The 18,528-nt window shown below is 44.2% G+C and overlaps 1 protein-coding gene across 1 annotated transcript in view; it reads right to left on the reverse strand.

Annotated features, from left to right (window-relative positions):
* Nucleotides 1–18,528, reverse strand: part of TPCN1 (two pore segment channel 1) — a 45,775-nt gene that overhangs the window by 11,791 nt on the left and 15,456 nt on the right. Inside the window, exons 2-14 of the mRNA XM_009700740.1 lie at nucleotides 13,039–13,163; nucleotides 10,294–10,470; nucleotides 8,827–8,940; nucleotides 8,434–8,564; nucleotides 7,775–7,863; nucleotides 7,150–7,184; nucleotides 6,474–6,532; nucleotides 5,570–5,669; nucleotides 4,401–4,517; nucleotides 3,340–3,464; nucleotides 2,050–2,098; nucleotides 1,787–1,850; nucleotides 1,032–1,076 (exon numbers count right to left, since the gene is read on the reverse strand). Of these exons, the coding sequence (XP_009699042.1) occupies nucleotides 1,032–1,076; nucleotides 1,787–1,850; nucleotides 2,050–2,098; nucleotides 3,340–3,464; nucleotides 4,401–4,517; nucleotides 5,570–5,669; nucleotides 6,474–6,532; nucleotides 7,150–7,184; nucleotides 7,775–7,863; nucleotides 8,434–8,564; nucleotides 8,827–8,940; nucleotides 10,294–10,470; nucleotides 13,039–13,163 (1,230 nt within the window). The remainder of the gene's footprint in view (nucleotides 1–1,031; nucleotides 1,077–1,786; nucleotides 1,851–2,049; nucleotides 2,099–3,339; nucleotides 3,465–4,400; nucleotides 4,518–5,569; nucleotides 5,670–6,473; nucleotides 6,533–7,149; nucleotides 7,185–7,774; nucleotides 7,864–8,433; nucleotides 8,565–8,826; nucleotides 8,941–10,293; nucleotides 10,471–13,038; nucleotides 13,164–18,528) is intronic.

The raw sequence follows: 18,528 nt of genomic DNA on the forward strand, positions 1-18,528 counted from the left end.
AAATTGAAAGAGTCTTCTACCCTGACTTTTCTCAGGCCTTTAACAGGTGCAGTACCTTTATCTTCAGAAGGAAACAAAACCAAAACAGAACACTGGTCTGAATCATGCTCAATCATTTTTTCTTACTCATATTTTTCTTACATTCTGCCATGTTATTACCTGCATATTTCAGCTTCCTCCTAGTTCTGGAACACAATCTTGAGAACCATTGGGTCCCCAACAGTGCAGGACAAAGCCCTTTGGGGGTTGCAGAGTGCCTCTGCCTTCAAACTTTTCTAACAAGTGTCTTGAAGACTAATGGCCAGGGAAGCACTAGATCCAAGTTGGCTTGGATCTGTTGCTGCTCTCCAACATTAAAATCCTAAGAACTGAAGGTGCAGGACTTCTTTTCACTCATATCGCCTTACTCCACCCCACCCACTTTAGTTTAGCATCCCAATTTACAAAAAACAACTTCTCCAACATCCAAAAAAGACCCCCAAATTACTGAGTAGGAACAGATCATTGAGAACATAGCAAGTAGCACCAGGAGTAAGCACTCCTCTAGAGAAAAGGAGCACAGAATCATTCTCGCAGGCAGTACAGTTGCCAAGCAATCCCTCCAGCAATGAAGATGCTTGCACCTTCTCAAGTGCAAACAGAAAGTAGTTGATTGGCAAGGCGGTTCCTTACCCAACATCCTTCATCTGCAAGATAAAAACCTCAAGCCTTGTGAAAGCTAACCACCAACCTACCTAAATGCAACAAACTGACTCCTACAGAACCAGACCCACAAGTCCGTTACAAAGCAGTGAACCCCTGAGCCTCTCCAGAAGACTTGACACACCGAGAGCTGAAAGTCCAGGCTGCAGCAGTGGTGGGTATGAGTATGCAGTTCCCTCCCTCTCTGCCAGATTTGTACATGGGCCACGGCTCGGACCAAAGATCAGGCCCCACCACGCTAAGTCCTTGCGAGGGCTGGCAGACACAGCATACCCGATCCACGTGATCAAGGGAGCCTAGCAGAGAGACGGTTCATTACTTCTACTTACACATGGCGTACTGGAACATGCGGGACTTCACAAGGATGTTGATGCCTACATGAAGGAAAGTATGACAAAACAAATGTTTACGTGATCCTCATACTTCACACACAGATTCCTCTGTCTTCTCCTTACAGACATTATTCATGCCAATCCTCAGCACAGAAGCTAAACAGATTAGCAGATTATTAACTTTTACTTCTTTGGACCAAGTTCAAATTTCCTCTAGAATTTTAGCAGCAATGAACTCACTATCCTTAACCCCCGAGATGCCTTTTTTTCCCCTCTATGTACTAGTTCTGTGGTGTGCACAGAGGTAAAGGCAGCTGCTGAAGCACTGTCTGTGTTTGGAATAACACATATGCCGTTGAGGAGGGTTGAGTGCATCCGCAGAGATATGTAAGACTCCTTATAAACTCTATAAACTCCTCTTATGATTCAGCAATCATAAATCCCCACCTAACCTCTGTGTTGAAAAAGGAATACAGCCCTCCATGACCTCAGGGTCTGGTTTGCTACAGAGCTTTTTTTATTTTAAGGAAGCCAGGGTTTGGGTCAGAACAGAGGGAATATTTACATGACAGAAATCTTCTTTGGAAACTCTGAACACAAGGCCCTGAATAAACAGAGAGTTGGTTAGTAAGCCTTCCCTCAGCTGTTTACCAGGGACATAAGAGAAGGCACCTTCAGAGGGCCCTGTCTTTGTAAAGAAATGCTTTTCCTGTTAGTTGAACACATGCTGTCATGAAAACACAGTCTGTTACCTTTAAAAATAAGGAACGCTGTCCGTGGAAGGTCATCAAACCAGTGCTCGCGATTTCGTTTTGCCTGGAAGCGGAACAGCCATGATCAGTACTCAGTGCTACATCCGTACCAAAAATGCACAGTGATGGAGACTCACCTTATCACCACCATCTGCTTCTTTTAGATTGCCTCTGTTTCTTACCCACCTTCTCTTTAATCACTGGCCTCCTTTGCCCTCCCTCCCACACACACTTCCCCTCTTCTCCACCCAATAAATACTTACTTTCCATTTTAAGCCAACAACTTCATAGAAATTGTAAAAATCCTTTAGACTGCAAAACAGAACGAAACACCTGATCAGAGCCTTGGAGTTGATTAGATCCTTAATTGTCCTTGTCAGGCATCATCAGCAGAGAGTCCCTGGAAGTTATTAACTCCTTATTAGAACTGCAACCACAGCTGATATAACTCAACACTGCCAGGCTGGCCAAAGGCTACTGACTGACAATAGCCAGAACAGGGTGCAAAGCCCACCTTCTTTCTGTAATGCTACAGCCCTTAGAGGAAACTCTGACTTTACTGAACTCCAGAATTTTACCACTGAGAGGAAAGACTTGAGGCTTAGATAGCAAACTCCAAGGGACAGAGATTGTACTACTCTTCATGAAGAAGTCTTGGACTGTCTTAATTACTCATACAGTCCTTTTCTAATGTCTTTGCACATTTTCTTTTCAAGGTAACAATGACATTTGAAAAAGGACATGAAAGCAAAGGAACTCATAAAACATGAGTGCCTGCCTAGGTGCTCAGGGTCAGGCCTATAACAGCTTTTAGGTGTCTGAAAGTGAGGATGCCGAACTTCTCAGGCTCTTACTGGTGTCATTAGGTGCCTAAATTTAAGATCTGACTCTTTCTCTCTATGACATTTTCAACACTTCTCTGTGGCACTTGACTTTAAGGAGAAGCATCGACACTAGTTTCATGGGGGGCTCACTCAAAGACTGTCTGTGGCCGGAACAAAGGAAGAGAAGGTCTCCTGCTCTAATTCCCTCTACTTCCATGCTGGCTGGAGTTAGCTGCACCCACCCACCAGAATGGTAATTCTCTGCCTCATAACACAGAGGATGACAGTCCTGAAAGCACCAGCAGAACCAGATTTTAATTAACAAAACCCTGGGGGACACAGCCAGCTGCTGGAAAAAACAAAAACTTGTTAAGCTGTGAGGCTGCACTGTGTGAAGAAATGCTCCTTGCAGGCTCAAATGCTGTTCCTCAATTTCTCACTCCTCTGTTCTGGCAGGGGAGGTGGGAAACAGAGGCTGCCAGCAGAGCACTGTATCCACAAGAGGGCACGCAGAAACTCCATCACCTCCAAAGAAAAACCTCAACTCTCAGGGTACCCACCCCTCCAAGCTCCCTGCTTCACAGACAAATCCCTTCAATCACAGAACTCTATTCCCACATCTCATACAACGTTTGTTACATAAACCCAGCCATCCTCTCCGAAGTACAGCCTAGCTTCGGAGAGTGAAGCAACCTCCCTGCTCTGGGTGCAGCAGTAAGACCATCCTACCTGACTAAAGGAGTATTGCTTTGATTCAGTGCTTTGAAAGTGAGATATCGCTCTCTGGCACACATCCGAGGCTTGTAAAACCGCAACAGCCCTTCAAAGTGCTTGAAGGAAATTCCAGATGGCCTCTAGAAACAAGGGAATGTTGTCATAAGCAGCAACATCAGGCAGAAGCACATAGAGGCTAGTGCATTTAATTCTCACTCTGCATTTGTTTCAAGCAGGATGTCTACATTATGCCATTATAACTAAGCCCCAAAAGTACCCTAAGCTATTACTTTAACGTACTGAGCTTATTCGAGAGCACAGAGATCAGAAAGCTCTCCTGGCAATCGGTTCATCCAGCAAATGCAGAACTCTTCCCTGTTGCCCTATCATGTAAGAACTGTCCAACCAGACACCCCAAGCAACAGAGTTCAACCACTCTTCTTGGGAAATTAGTAGACAGCCTAACAGATCCCATTACTGGCACTTTTTAAAGATTATCAGCTATGTGCCCTAAACATGAACTAATCTACTAGAAGTGGGTTAGTTATTTTTCGGCCTTATTTCTCTTGCAGCTCCACAAGTTAAGTAAGAAATCAATCCTCTCCCCAAAGTGCTCTGTCCCCATAAAGAGTTGTTTATAGGTGAATTACTTCTGTTTCTGCACCATGCAGTATCTAGCAACTGTACTGTATCTTTACTTGTATGACCTACCCCTCCTCTAAGTACTTGTGCTTGAGAAGCAAGTCCTCAAGTGACCCACACTGAATCAGAGAGAAATCAATGATCACATGCACTCCAGAACAAGTTTCACTCATTTTATCAAGACACTTCCACAATCTCACATGGGGCTGACATTCAGACTACTTTGGTTTTTCTCCAGAAACAGATATAAACAAGTTACAAGAATGAAAAACACAGTAGCCCTTGGTGAGTATGATTACAGTCAACAGACATAAATCTCATTTTTTGGAACATGCTCTTTGAACACTCCAGACCACTGGTGTTCTTAAAACATTGCTGACCACCCCTCCTGCCACACCCCAGGCTGTTCTCAGCCTCCCTGCAGAGCCCTGTACCTGTTTGGTGATCAGCAAGTGGTAGGCATGCTGTATGGCCGTGCGCTTGTGCAGCAGCAAGGACTTAAACTTCCTCTTCTCAATGTCATTGAAAGTGTCAAACACAACAGCAAGAAGCTGCAGAGAGAAGACAGGAGAGAACGTCATGTTTTGATCTTTATACTCTGCAGCTACCTGAGCCACTACTTCTCGAACAGGCATGAACATCCAGCCTAGAGAGGCAAGGAGAGACATTGCCTCGCAGGAGGAATTTACTGAGTGCTACGCTGACTGAGGCAGAATGGAGTCAGCAAGGGCCTGTTGGCCATAAGGGATCCCACAAGGGGATCACCAAGCACACTGCACACACAGTGATCCACTTCTTTTGGAAAAGGTCCAGATGTTTCTGGCCTCCTAACACTCGCTCGTGGTTTTAAGAGCTAAGGCTAAACCACACATATGCCAACAGAAAACAGTGTCAAAAGGTTTGTTAAAATGCCCTGATCTCTTCCTGGAAAGCAAGTTTTGAGGGCTGCTCTCTGGACTCGCCCTCCCACGGGAGCTTTGGCAAACACATGTCAAAGCTAACCCTCCATCTAGGACAGCAGCAGTGAAATGCAAGTCCACTACAAGCATCAAATCACTCACCTTTGGTTGCAGAATTCCTCAACTCCTTTGGCAAGCCCTTTTCCACCACTCACATCCTCCCCTGAGCTGGTCTTGGCCCTGCCCTAGATGCTGCAAGAAGCAGAGCCAGCACAGCAGCCATGCTCTCACACTGCAGTTATCAGCACTCTTCAAGTTCTGCCATACTTAGTAATTCCGTCCCCTTCAAACTGATTTACAAAGTATTTCAGGCAAGCCCAGATAATAAAATGCCACTTTATGATAAATAATTAAGACAGAAAAGGACAATAAATTTCATGCAACCCAGTATGTCACTCCAAGCGTGATATTAATGTGAGAGAAGTTGAAAGATACTCGTATCATTCTGTTTTCTGTGATTTAGTTCAATTCCTTGTGGTTAAACATTAAGAGTCCTCTCTGTAGCAAAGCTGCCATTTCTAGAAGGATTCTGCCAAAGGGTCTCAGATTATTACAGAGCACTCTTGAGAAGGGGGAAGACTCTACTGGGCAATGAGGTCCAAAGTCAGGCAGAGAGAAGTCAAGTGCTTCATCAAGGGACTCACCAAGTTCATGATGAAGTACAGCTCAATGGAGAGATACACTATGAAGAAGACACAAGACCAGGGGTTCCGGGCATAAGATGGCATCATCACATCAGGGAAACTGCATCCAAAAGAGACATAAGTTTAAGCACCAAATAGCTCATGATCACTTCCCACTACAAAAGCAAGAGGCACAGGAAACAGGTGTGTGTGTTTAAACTCACATCCAAAGATCTGCACATTTCTGCAAAACACACGGTTGCTCATGACACAGAAGTTTGTGCCTAGCAACGAGCAGCAAGAACAAGGAGGCATGATGAAAAAAATAAATATGGAAAGCACATTCCTTGCACATCACAAAAACCAAATGGGCAAAGGGGATTTGTAACGTGGCTAAGGGTTGTGTTTTGACATTAGCAACGACAGCAATACAGCCTTGGTGTAAGAGTGTTACAACCTAAGATTTATTCCATCCTTTGCTAAATTCCTAATCCTCAGAGCTCTCCCTGACAGCAGATCAATATTTACCCACTGTTGTTATCCCCCTTTCCTAGCAGATAGGTGAACTGAAGCAGAAGAATAGGAAGTTACTTCTCAACAGCAAACTGTTGGCTGACAAAGGAGGACAAATAGAAACTTTCCTTTCTTGGACCAAGGCCTTATAAAGCTGTTTCCCCTCTTAGTGACCTCACAGTGATGAAGTGGTCTGAGTTGCTTAGAGATAACTCTGCATCTGAGGTCAGAGAATCCTAAACCAAAATGAAATACCAGTTCTTCCCATGCAGGTTGACCCAGGAAATCTCCCTCTCATGCAGAAGAAAGGGGTCACATTTGGAGACAGAGCATTTCTGCAAAGAAACTCTTGGCTCCGCTAGACTTCTTTGGGGACAAAGGGAAAGACTGAGCTAGAAAAGCATGAACCTACTTTGAAGTGGTCAAAAGTACGAAGAGATTCACAAGGCTGTTCTCTAAGGTATTGAAGTACTGAAAGAAAAAACTCTCTTGAGAAAAATGCAAGCAGAATTCGCAGTGACATTTCATTCAAAAAACAGCCAACCCACCCACCCACCCACTACGAATAAAAAATTCCCTGATGCATCCCCTAGGGAAAGGGCACTTCAACATTGGTCCTTTCTAAAGGTCCCTGAGGGATGGCATGTGAGGAGTTAAAACAATTAAAAGCTCATCTACACATTCTTGTAACAGTTACTCCTAGCAAACTACAGACTCAGCGGCAGCAGGAACTAGTCGCTGCTAGACTCTGACAGCCACAGTCTGAGGCAGCCAAGCTTTCACCCAGATACCTTCTTCCCCTGCGGACAGGGCAGGTGGCTCATCTGACTAATTAAGACACCAAGAACAAGGAACAACTCTGTGAATGTTCCCTTTGGGACATCCTGTCTTTGAGAAAGTTCTCTGCACCGGCTTCCTTCCCACCAGGGAGTAAACCAGGGTACCACTGCCAAACAGTCTCTGACCAGCTAGCATCTGGTCTCCCAGGCCACCACGCAGGAATAAGCTACGTCTACACAGTAATGTTTGATTCTTAAGCATGTCAAAATGTGACTCAAGCTTCAGTTGAAAGAATTAGTGATACTCACCGGATCTGAGTGGTTAGGAGAAAACAAGTAAAAACCTAGAGAAGTAGGTAGAGGAGGAGAGAAGAAAAGGGGAAAGAACAAATAAAAATAAAGTCTGTTTAATGTCAAGCAAGTCTGTTCCCAAAGAAGAGGTCACACTAAGAGCAAGCCCTCTCTGACACCATGAAGAGGAGAGCATCTGGAAGGCCTTCTCCATACAGATTTGTCAATACATGTCATCGGCATTTCACCGATCCTTTTGGAAAACAAACTTTCGGGGGATGGCTTGAGTATAAGACTGCAGCAGGTACACTACAGGTACCTGTGTCTGTGGGAATGTAGACTAAATTTACAAGACTGAGGAACAGTTGATGGAAACAGAACTTGGAAACCACAAACACACGCACCACAGACTATCCTCTGGAAGAGGCCAAAAGGATCTTTGTCTCAAAATCAAATATCCAGCTTCTAGATTTTTTGGATCTTTAATTCTGCCTTCCAGATGACTGCGGATGCAACGGGATAAATGGAAGATCCTGACAGGACTCCTAATCGGATCAACTTTACATTCATCCAGGCTGTTTGTGTTGCTTTTGGACAATGACTAGTTAAGAGCACCACTTCACCTTCCATAAATACAACTCACCCAGAATGGCAAAAATCACCATGAAGAAAAGCAGGAGGAGAAGAATGTCAATAAATGGTGGGAGGGACTGGAAGATCTGTCGCAGGTTTCTGAAAAATAAGAAAACATTAATAAACTAAAACTTGCATGTTTTCTCCTCTGGGTTAGCAAGGAAAAGACCACACCATACTTGAGGACTTGCTTCCCACTCCCTCCAAGAATTAAAAGTAGAAAGCTAGGTAAATTAAGAGAATTTCCAAACTATCTATCTGTCCTTTGCAGTCAGCTCTCAGCTACTGCAAACAATACTAATGTCACCCTGTCAACTTTCCTTTTCCAGACTAAAGAGACTAGCTCTATGATTCATTGTGCAGTTTACAGGTAAACCTAGGAGCCAGAAACAATAAAGCCACATTTACATCTCGTGCTCCCTGAGGTAGTTTATACAGCAGAGGACAGCACACATACGCACTGTGTACCATGAGCACCTCCAAAGCTACTACCTATGAGAAAAAGGCAAGATGCTAGGTACACTTCAGTTGCAATTACAAAAGATCTCTGAGATCTGAAATGCCCCTGAAAGACACTTATTTTCCTGAGATGCCTGCAGGATCAGAGTGCTTTTCTTCCACCCCAGCACCAGGCATGACAGCAGAAAACCCAGCCAGCTGACCACTCACCTTCTGACGGCACCACAGTAACGGCAGTCCACCAAGAAGATACAGCGCAAAGCTCTCGTTATCCGGACATGTGAGGTTTGGCGCACCAACACCACGATGGCCTCTATGAACTGCACAAACAGCACGCAAGTCTGCAAAAAAAGGGGTTTAATGAGAGGCACAGCTGCAGTCTCCTTTTAAGAAAGGCAAAGCTCTCTCACTGACCACTCATTTATTTGGATGCTTTAAGGATGGGAGTTGTCTCTGAGAGCTTCGAGATCTCACATGAATCATTTGGCAGCTGGGACACATGGCTAAGTCATCTCTGCTACAGTACAGGCTAATATTTAATCTGGCTCTTTGGCTCCCAAAGATGCTGAAGGAGAAACACTGACAATCAAACAGACAACTTACCTTTACCATAGTCCTTTTGTGCCTGATAAAGGTTTGGAAGCCCAGCCACCTCATCTTCATTGAGAGTTCAAAGACTACAACAATTAATGCAAACAGCTCCAGGGTTGCATGGACCTGTTACAATACAGCAAAGCTTAAACCACCACGTCTGATTACAAACAGCAGCACGTCAGAGGCCACACTTCTGCCCTTCCTTTTTCAAGAAGCACATGGGTTTGACAACAATCTGAGCACAGCTCTGTGACATACAGGAAAACCCAAGCCCACTCTTAAAACTAGCACAGCACTGTTTTTCAAAGTTTCTATATTTATTGTTTTGTGCTTTTATTAAAGCCTGTACAATTTTCCTCTACTCAATACCAGCTCAGAATTTCTTGAAATTCAGATCCCTTTTGGACTTGAATAACACATCAAAAAAAAGTATTGATACATTTGAAACAAGAGGGCAAGACATCAGCAACTTGAGCAGAAACACTTGTAAAAGATTGAGACTATAATTTTTTTAGTGAAATGCAGGAAGAAGAGCTGTTGGGCAGGGAGAATTTACATAGAGAAGGGTTTTCTCTTGACCTAGGCATTCTGGACAACCACAGACAGGGTCCTGATCAAACTCTGGAACAGAACGCTGCCTTTGGCAGTGCTGAAAAACCCCTTCTCTGTCAGAAGATGCAAAATGCACCACAAAGAAGACTACAGTATTTTCTTACAACCCCAGCTTTAGTCACAGCTCAAAACCCGAACTGAGTTACACAGCCCTGACTCATTTTGAGGAACACTTTGACCCCTGGGTTGTCAAGGGTGTTCTACACCCCTGGCACAATCCTAGGACACCATTAACAGCTCCAAAAGCAGAAGTAGACCAGCAACAGCAGCTCCTAGCACTGTGCCTGACAGTGGTACCTCACAAAGTGGTTGTGGACCAACAACAGTACACACCAGTTTGGGTATCCCTTCTCTCAACCTGCCTTTTGTGAAGGTTAGACATAAAACTTGAAGTCACTCACACACATTAAAAAGAGTCCTCACAACACTGGGAGGAGAGGACAGGAGAAGCTTTAGCAACCTGTCCCAGGCTGAGATCTGTTTGCATTCTAGGAACCAGTGGTGGTGCTGGGGTAATGGCACCAACCCTGACAATGACTTTAAACCCATCCTGTCAAAGCACACAGATTCTTGAGTTACCTCAAGAAAAAGGAAAAACCACACACTTCTCAGTTACAAAATTTAAGAACCGCACGAACTAGTAATATGAAATAAGTGTCACTTTCATTGTGGTCTATGCACATCAGATGAAAAAAGGACGTTTTGCTGGCTGGCATATCTGCTGTCAACTAATTTACAGAACAAGTCAGGTGGTTTTTTTTCCCCTACTACTGCTATCTTCTTCCTCTGTGCTTAGCCTTCTTCTTCCTCTTACCCACCACTGCAAAACAGGCAGACTTCTTCATTTTGCCCCAAAGTACTTACAAAGATGCCAAGACGAAGCATTGGAACAGCTGGTGCCTCGCAGAGAGACAGCAACAGGAGAAGCAGGGCTGTGCTCAGCTCCATTAGGTAGAAAAGGTGATTGTGTGCAAAGAGGTAGGCAGCAAGTGCTTTGGCATTTTTGGGGTGAGTGAAGAACTTATCATTATTTTCTCCTTCCTAGGGTGGCAGAAATAAAGAACAGAACAGCATTAGTGACTCTCAGTACTATAAGACAGCCTTCAACACGAAGCACGCAGACTTTTATAAGGATTAGATAGAATTCCCAACAGACTATTCCCACTTTACAGCCTGACATTGATCTGTTTGAGGAATGATCTCTACACATACGGGACATCCCCTTCTGTTCATAAGCATATTTCAGCAGTGAAACTCATTAATATCCACAAACTCCTGCTTCAGAAACCCTTGAGCCTTTTCACAATGAGGAAGAGTGCTGAAAGAGTTTATAAAGGTAGGCAAAGAAACTTTAGTCAACATCCCAACATAAACACAGCACTTCACTTACTGGCAACTTCCACATGTTTACAGACTTATTTGATTAAACTTCTCCAGGACAGAACATGAAAACACACAGATAAGCTCCAGGACACCTGGTTGACAGTTGCTCCTCCTTATCTCGGCCTTGCAAAATGTCTGGGAGAAAACACTGGAGCACACGCAGTGCTTTCTGCTTCAGGAATGTGGGAAGACAGACTCCATGAAAAATTAACAAGTCTCTATGCTGATTTGTCATTCTCTCTTAACTAGAAAGCTTAATTAACATTAAAAGGTCAGATACTCCATCTTAACAGTTTGCCTACAACTGATTCTTAAACAGCTACATCATTACTATTTTTACCTCTAGGACAAAACTTAGTTTGGGGAGATTTTAGAGGTTTCTCATGCAGAATCATTCAACAGCTTCTTCTCTTTCTTGAGTCAATGCTTTAAGCAAGGGAGCCTTTGTCACTCCCAGGAAACTTGCTGCCCCTTGGAAACTGTCATAAGAGATCATTTTTCCACCCAGCTGGGACACACAGATGCACAAGAAGTTAGTTTTGTTTTGTTTTTTAAATTAACATCTTTCCAGGTAAGCACTGTAAGTACTGTAAGGACAGTACACTATTACTATGTAAGGGGAATAACTATGATAGCAAATGGATAACAAGGTCAGGAAACAGGATCTCTTTAAGAAGTGAAGCATTCTCGAGACTAATTCAGAAGAAGGTTTCAAAGGTTTCTCCTTTACTCATCTCACCAGCAAGCTCACATTCTGTTTAAGAACAAACACACACTGGCGGGTCAGTGAGCCAGACTGCGAGCAGGACAAAACCCAGCAGCAAACTCCATAAAATGCAGGCCCCCCCATTCAAAGAGAGCGCTAGCTTAGATCAGCAGGGCATTCTTATTCACGCCTGACAAAACACACTTGCAAAATGAAAAATAGTTTAAATTCTGCCTCTTGGTAGCCGAGCAATTCAAAACATTGCTGGACAGCAAAGTCCTCTTATTCAGATAAGACACTCTTGCCTGCAGCTACTGGCTCAAATAAACAATCTGTATGCTCTTTAAGTTACGTCTGCTTCGTTTCAAGGACATTGTCATCATGACCACTGGTCAAGGCAGCAGCAAGAATAATCTGCATCCGAAGGGCCAAGCCTGCTGCGTACATTACCATCAGACACTGCAGCAACTCAATGACCCTTTGCAGAGCATCTCCAATAATCACGAGTTTAAACAAAAGCCCAGGAGGAGCTGGAGCTACCATTATAGTGTCAGTGCTGCTCCCGCACAGGACAAAGCTGAAGTACTACCAAGGTCCTAGCCTACCTGGTTTTAAAATGTCAGAGAAGCAATACTTCTCAGTCCTGTGGGGTAGGAGCAGTGAAGAACGAATGGTTTCAACCACCTTGCAGTGGCTTAAGCAAAACCCCTAACCGGGTCCAAAGCATCTAAAGCCGCAATGCAGCCTTTGAAAGGGAATGAAGAGAAGGAGGAAGGAAGGACAGTAAGGGAACCAGCAACAGTTTCAGACTGGATAGCTGTGGGAGAAGCTCAGTTTTGGTAGCTAATTCATCACACCAGACTGTACAGCAATCTAAAAAATATCATACCTTTGTTGAACTAAAGATGGTGTTTCCTGTACCTGGAGCATGGGTGGGGTTTGTTTGTTGTTTATTTCTTTTTAAATACAAAAAAATTTCACTCCTGGGCTGATCTTCATTTCAGCATGCTTTCTTGTAGAAATCAAGGCCTCTGCCTTCTCTTGTGTCTTACATGACCTGCAGGGCTTGGCTGATGCTAAACAAACATCCCAAGGCCACCCATCAAATCTGTGGCCAAGGCAGTATTAGGACCTGCACTTCCACAACACAAGATGTCTCCAGGAGAGCACCGACCATTCACCCCAGAGCGACTGAAGAGATGAAATGATGATCTATGATAAGTTACAGAAATCTCCATGGCAAGGTGGCAGAATTGAACATGTGCTGAATCCCTCAACCACTACGGTCCTGGACACTGGGAGAGATGGCAGAGGATGGGTAGCTTGTGCAGTTACTCCCAAGTGACTTGCCAGGACCCATCTGAAGGCACTTCCAGCATCGCCCCGCTCTTCAAGTGGACTCCTTTGCAAAGCACCAAATTTTTAACCTCAAAACGGAAGCTCTTTGTTTCTTATAATCAAGAACTACCACAGTTTCAGAAGTCCATTTTTCACACAATACACCAAACAGCAGGGCTCACCTGGAGGTAGATTGCTGCCTCTTGGTAGTTCATTTCCCAGTTGTGTCGGGCAGAGCTTTGCTGTGCGCAGCAGTCCCCCGCAGCAGGGCTGGATGTATCATTAATAACGTCATAGCTACCTCCATCTGCGCCAGTACAATAAGAGAAAAATTGATTTACAATTAAGCGAGCTGAGATTGATAAGGAGGCATGCAAACAAGCCAGGCACTGGGACCAGAGACAAGCATCAAGAGGTGGCAGAGTACTCAGGAAACTGGCAGCTTGTACACAGACAAATTGCTTCTTCCCACGTAGGAGCTTTTAAGAGACACACGCAAACTCAGCACTTCAACATGGGAACACTCCCAGAAGATCACCAAAGGAGACAGCATCCTATTTAATACAATAAGCAGGTCTCCTGGCTCAGGAGATCTGTGCTGTCATGCTCGTAGCATACTACCAGCAGTCATAAACTATAAACAGGCAGCTAAGAGATAGAACTCTCCCAGGATGTCCAAGCTACAAAAGAAAAGTGGGCTTGCTAAAGGAACACTGCCTTTTCACATTTAATGGCAGGAGAGACCACGTAAGAATGGACTGCAGGACTACCACAGGCAAGGGAAACCAGTCTGAGCACAGAAGCTGTACAGTACACTAATTGCAGCAGTTGGTATTTTTAGTAGAAAGCCTCATTTTTCAGAGCTCTCCAGAATCATTAAACAATGCATCTTTGCAACACACTTCTTGATGCAGATAAGTACCAATACCCCTCTGATGAAAACAAACAGCAAGATTAACTTTCTGTTCATATGCCATAGATTTTGAAATTTCTAAGCGCATGTCTTTCTCACCAGTAAAGCACTGTAAAATAATGCTTTACTGAACATTTGTACCAGATTTCATAACTAAAGATTTCATTTTAAAAAACGCAATTCAATTGCAAAAAGCAACTCCCAAGCATAGCTACACATACAGTGCCCTTCCCACGGGAGAGCTACGCAGGGCACATAGACAAACTCCATCATCCTTGCCATTTTTTGAATTCTGCAGCCTCAGTGTTATTAAGACCCATGAAAAACATGCATGAAGACAATTATTGTTCAAAAAGGGAACGTCACTTGGTTTCTTCTTCCGGGACTGGGATTTTTATTTTGTACCTTTGACAAAGAATACTGAGCAGAGATCCCACAGAAGCGAGACCTGCTTAGGGCCACACATGAAACCTGTGGTGGAGCTGGCCACACACTCAGTTCTCCGGACATTACCCAAACCACAGCGCCGTTCTTGCTCTCAGCAGAGACTCCCCTCCTCCAGTGCCTCATGTTCCCAAAGAGGGTACATGTAAAATTGATCTTGCCAATGCAAAAGTGCTGACTTCACCCTTTTTATTAGCACAGAAGCTGTGATGAGGTAGCTTATTCTCTCTGTGTTATGAGAAGTTGTCTGAGAGTGGGAAAAAAATTACAATGATGTTCTTTTCCTCTCTCGTGACAGCATGCTGAAGATTCGCTGCACGTCTTTCCTATGACAAAATAATCCTCACTGAATTACTGATTCAGTCTTTCTAGAACACTCTCTGGCGTGGAGAAAAAGTCCACGCCAAAAACTCTGCACCCACCAAGAGAAATGGCACCATGTGCTTCTGGCAGAAAGGCAGGGAGTGGGAAGAAATCAGAAATCCCTTCACCAATGCAGAGTCGCAGCTGCCTTTCCAACCCTCAAATCAAATTAAAATAACGTTTATCTAGGATTTGTGAAGACTTCCCAGATTGCATACTCGGATTGCTGAGAACCCTGCAGCATTAAGCCTATTTCTCTTCCTTGCTTCCCCCATACCCTTAAAATACCACTCAAAATCTGGACGAATGTTTGAACGAGGCTGATTCCTCCCCCACACCCCTTTGACACCTTGAATGAACACAGTTCCTGAAAAAAATGAATGATGGAGCTTTTTATTTATCCACAGAACCAGAATGGCAGTCTTCTGGGTTTGTTTGCTTTTTAACTAAAAGATGACAGCAACATGCAAAAATCAGAAGGGTTATATTGTAAGCTCTAAAAAGTTCTTAAATGTTATTATTTACGAAGCTTTTACTGTATATTTCTTTCTAAGAGACAGACTCCCTCAAACTGCAGCCTGATGACAAAAACCTTTTTGCATTTAATGCTTAACAGAGTTACAGCAGGAGCACATCTTCATCAAAACCTGGACTCGCTGCTGAAGATCTTGACTGCCCAGAAGACAAGTATTTTCCAATCCTCATTCCCAGCCTAACAGATCGTTTGCTGCCAGATGAAACACACTGCCATCCTGTCCTGCCTGCCTTCCCCTCCGTTGGATGCTAATCTGGGTCACAGGAGGGGCAGAGCACAAAGTGGCCTCCAGTCCCCAACCTCAAAGACCTCTTGTGTTACCACAGAGAGGCACAGAGCTATCAATCACCCCCAAACTTTGCTGAGGCACACAAGTGACTGGTGCATTGGAGCCGAGAATGCAATCTCTTCTTATCACACAGAACCTGCTGTCTGAAGATGCCCAGAGCCGTATGTGCCATCCACGACGTTACCCGGACAGCTCTACAGCACCACACCCCCAGCTCCTTCGTGATCTGGTGGCTGGGGCAAGGCTGCAGGATGCCTCGCTGAAACCAGCAACGACCGTGAAGGCGTCAGCAGGAGCCGGAGTTTCAGGCCTTTCCAGAACTCACCTCCAAAACACATCAAGCGCTCAGGGAAAATCTGACATCTCAGATTCATCTCACACAGTTCAGGGGATATTGAAAAAACGCAGAATCAACACCTTGGCTGCACTAGCTCTTTCGGGGAAGAGGGACATATTAAGCAAGTTGCTTACAATATTACCATGTTATTGGAGTATTACAGTATATACAAAATTTAAGAACATCAAAACATACTGTGGTCAAATCGGCAAACGTTTGTAGCATTAAACAAAACACCAAAACATTGTACCCTACCAAATGATGCCAAAATTATCTTTAACCCTGAAGCAGTTCTTTTGCAAAGCCTAACCTCTCTTTGAAAAGAATCAACACTAGGAAAAGATACAGCAGAGCAAAAACACGGGACCCCTCTCCGCGTTTCACGCAGAGGACTCACAGCTGAAACAGAAGAGATGTCCCAGTGAGATCAAGGTTGCGAATACAAAACAGCACTCAAAGATGCAAATCAGAAAGAAAGAAAGAAGTCTAGAAACCAAGATGTTTTCCTCCTGTCTAAACCAGACATCATCTTTCCAGGCACACACAACAGAAAATGTACTGGTGAAGTGTTCTGGTGGGGAGCTGCATTTTGTGGATCGGCTCCTTCCTCATCAGGTACCAGAAGGCTGATCTAGCATCCTTGAGGCAACAGCATCATCTGGGTAATAAATAATAATAAAAATAATAATAAATTTGAAAAGCAACCCTCTGACTGTTTGTTTGGCAGCCCTCCAGCTAGCTAATTTCCTCAGCTGCTCCCATGATAACAATGACACAGACTAATGCAACCTCCGCTCCGCTCGTGCTGCAGAACATCCCCAACGGCATTTACCATTAGTATCGAGCTCAATGAGATAGGAGGATCTCTCCACAGGACTCCCGTAATCCTCGAAGTAGATGGCAGGCGGCTCTCTCCACTGCATGGCAGCCACCACATCGGGAAGCGGGCATGCTTGTGTTCGGAGTTGGGGAGAGGGAGACAAGTCAGATCTGAAGTTCCTCCTTCCCTCCCTCCCCTCCGAAAGCTGATCCTCAATTTCGCAGCTTCCTCAAGGGAAAGCTACGCACAAAACATTTTCCTCTGGTCTCTGCAGAACTAGATGTTTTCTCCCCTCCCCTCTGAGGAAGGTGGCTCAGACTTCAGTTAAATCATTTCCCTATCGCTATCTTAGCAGCGGGATGTTTTTAAGTGCAAGTTGTTGGAAGGCTTAGCTGCAGGACAAAGAGCTTTTAAGCATAAGCATGGTGGCAAAGAAAGGCTTCATGTGCCATGCTCTCTTATTTTGGCATATAGCAGAATTTGCTCAGCAGCGAACATGAATAACTAACAGGAAAGGAGTTAAAGTGCTGACTAGTCACAGCAAGGAGTCTTCCCTCCGCCCCAGCAAAAAAAAAAGAAAACAGATATTTGTGAAGTTCACAGTACAAGGGGCATGACAAAGTAAACGAACTGAGCTGTTCACAGATGGCAAAGCTTCCTTCCACACTTGTGTAACTTATCCCAGACGTTCCCTGGAAAGGGAGAGAGGGAGGGGGGAAAAAAAGAAAAGAGAAAAAAAGAAAAAGCAAAACCAGCTGGCTGCTTACACAAGGCATCCGGAACGATACTGCCGGGACTCCAACATTTCCATTCAGTGCAGCAGAGCATGCTCCTGTGTAAATAGTTTCCATATGTCATCATTACAATAAACAACAAAAAAACAAAAAAGAAAGAAAGAGAAGGAGCATAAACTTTCCAGAGCCCAAACCTCTCCCTTTGCAAAACAAATTCCCTGCTTAGGGGAAGGAAAAACTCTACATTGGCGGAGAGAGCAAACAAACTCCTCTCATTCGGAGGAGCTCATGTGGCCACAGGGGATCTCGAGGGCAGAGCTGAGGGGGGAATAAGAGACAGAAAACATTCACAGGAACCAGGGATAAATTACTCTTCCCAGCCAGGCTATTATATGTCAAACTGAAGTCAATTCGGATGTTCATTGTTTGATCTTTGGTGTCTGCATTTGTTTTAATAAACAATATTTGAAAAAAAAAAAAAATCCATCAAACTAGTAACCTCCTACAAATTCAAAGAGTTATAAACAAACTCTACAGGGTAGCTCTTAGATTTGCCTCAGAGCTCCCCCAGTCTGGCTCTCATTAGCCTGTTTGCCAGATGTTCTACTTTCTAGATAGCACACACTTTTTATGGCGTTACACTGAACCAGACTGAGATGCCTCTAATGAGCTCCTCGACTGACTCCAAAGCCATGTGCCTTCATTGGACTTACCAGGGCTCTCTCCTAAAAGGTGCTGCTAGTTGCCATTCTGTCCAGATAACGCTATTTTAGCAAGTATACATATGATGACAGAACTCTGCAAACTGTGTGAAAGGCAGGGCAAATGACATAATTCAGTAAAAATATTCTTACAGTTAAATATGTCGTTCCTACTGTTTACATATCACGTGTGTAGTCAATGTAAGACAGCAATACGTAAGTTACCTGTCTAATGAGTTGCATGTACAAGTAATATTTCTCTTGATAGGCAAAAAAAGAAATGCCACGGACACATGACTTCAGAGACAGGACGGATCTTCACATTGCCTTACAGGGTTCCTGCAAGTGGATTCAGCAAATAGAGCAGCAAGAGAGAAAAGTACGCAAGGCTTCACCTCCCGCAGTCGGGGAAGGTCAGGCTGTCCAGGGCACGCGCTCCGGGCAGCTCCAATAACTGTCTCGGACAACCGGGGATGTGGTAGCTGATAAAACACTCCGTAGTACAGCAGTTACTGGGCCATAGAGGAGGACAAGGA

This window comes from Cariama cristata, unplaced genomic scaffold (genome assembly GCF_000690535.1).
Source record: "Cariama cristata isolate BGI_N322 unplaced genomic scaffold, ASM69053v1 scaffold10555, whole genome shotgun sequence".
In the NCBI taxonomy this organism is placed as follows: Eukaryota; Metazoa; Chordata; class Aves; order Cariamiformes; family Cariamidae; genus Cariama; species Cariama cristata.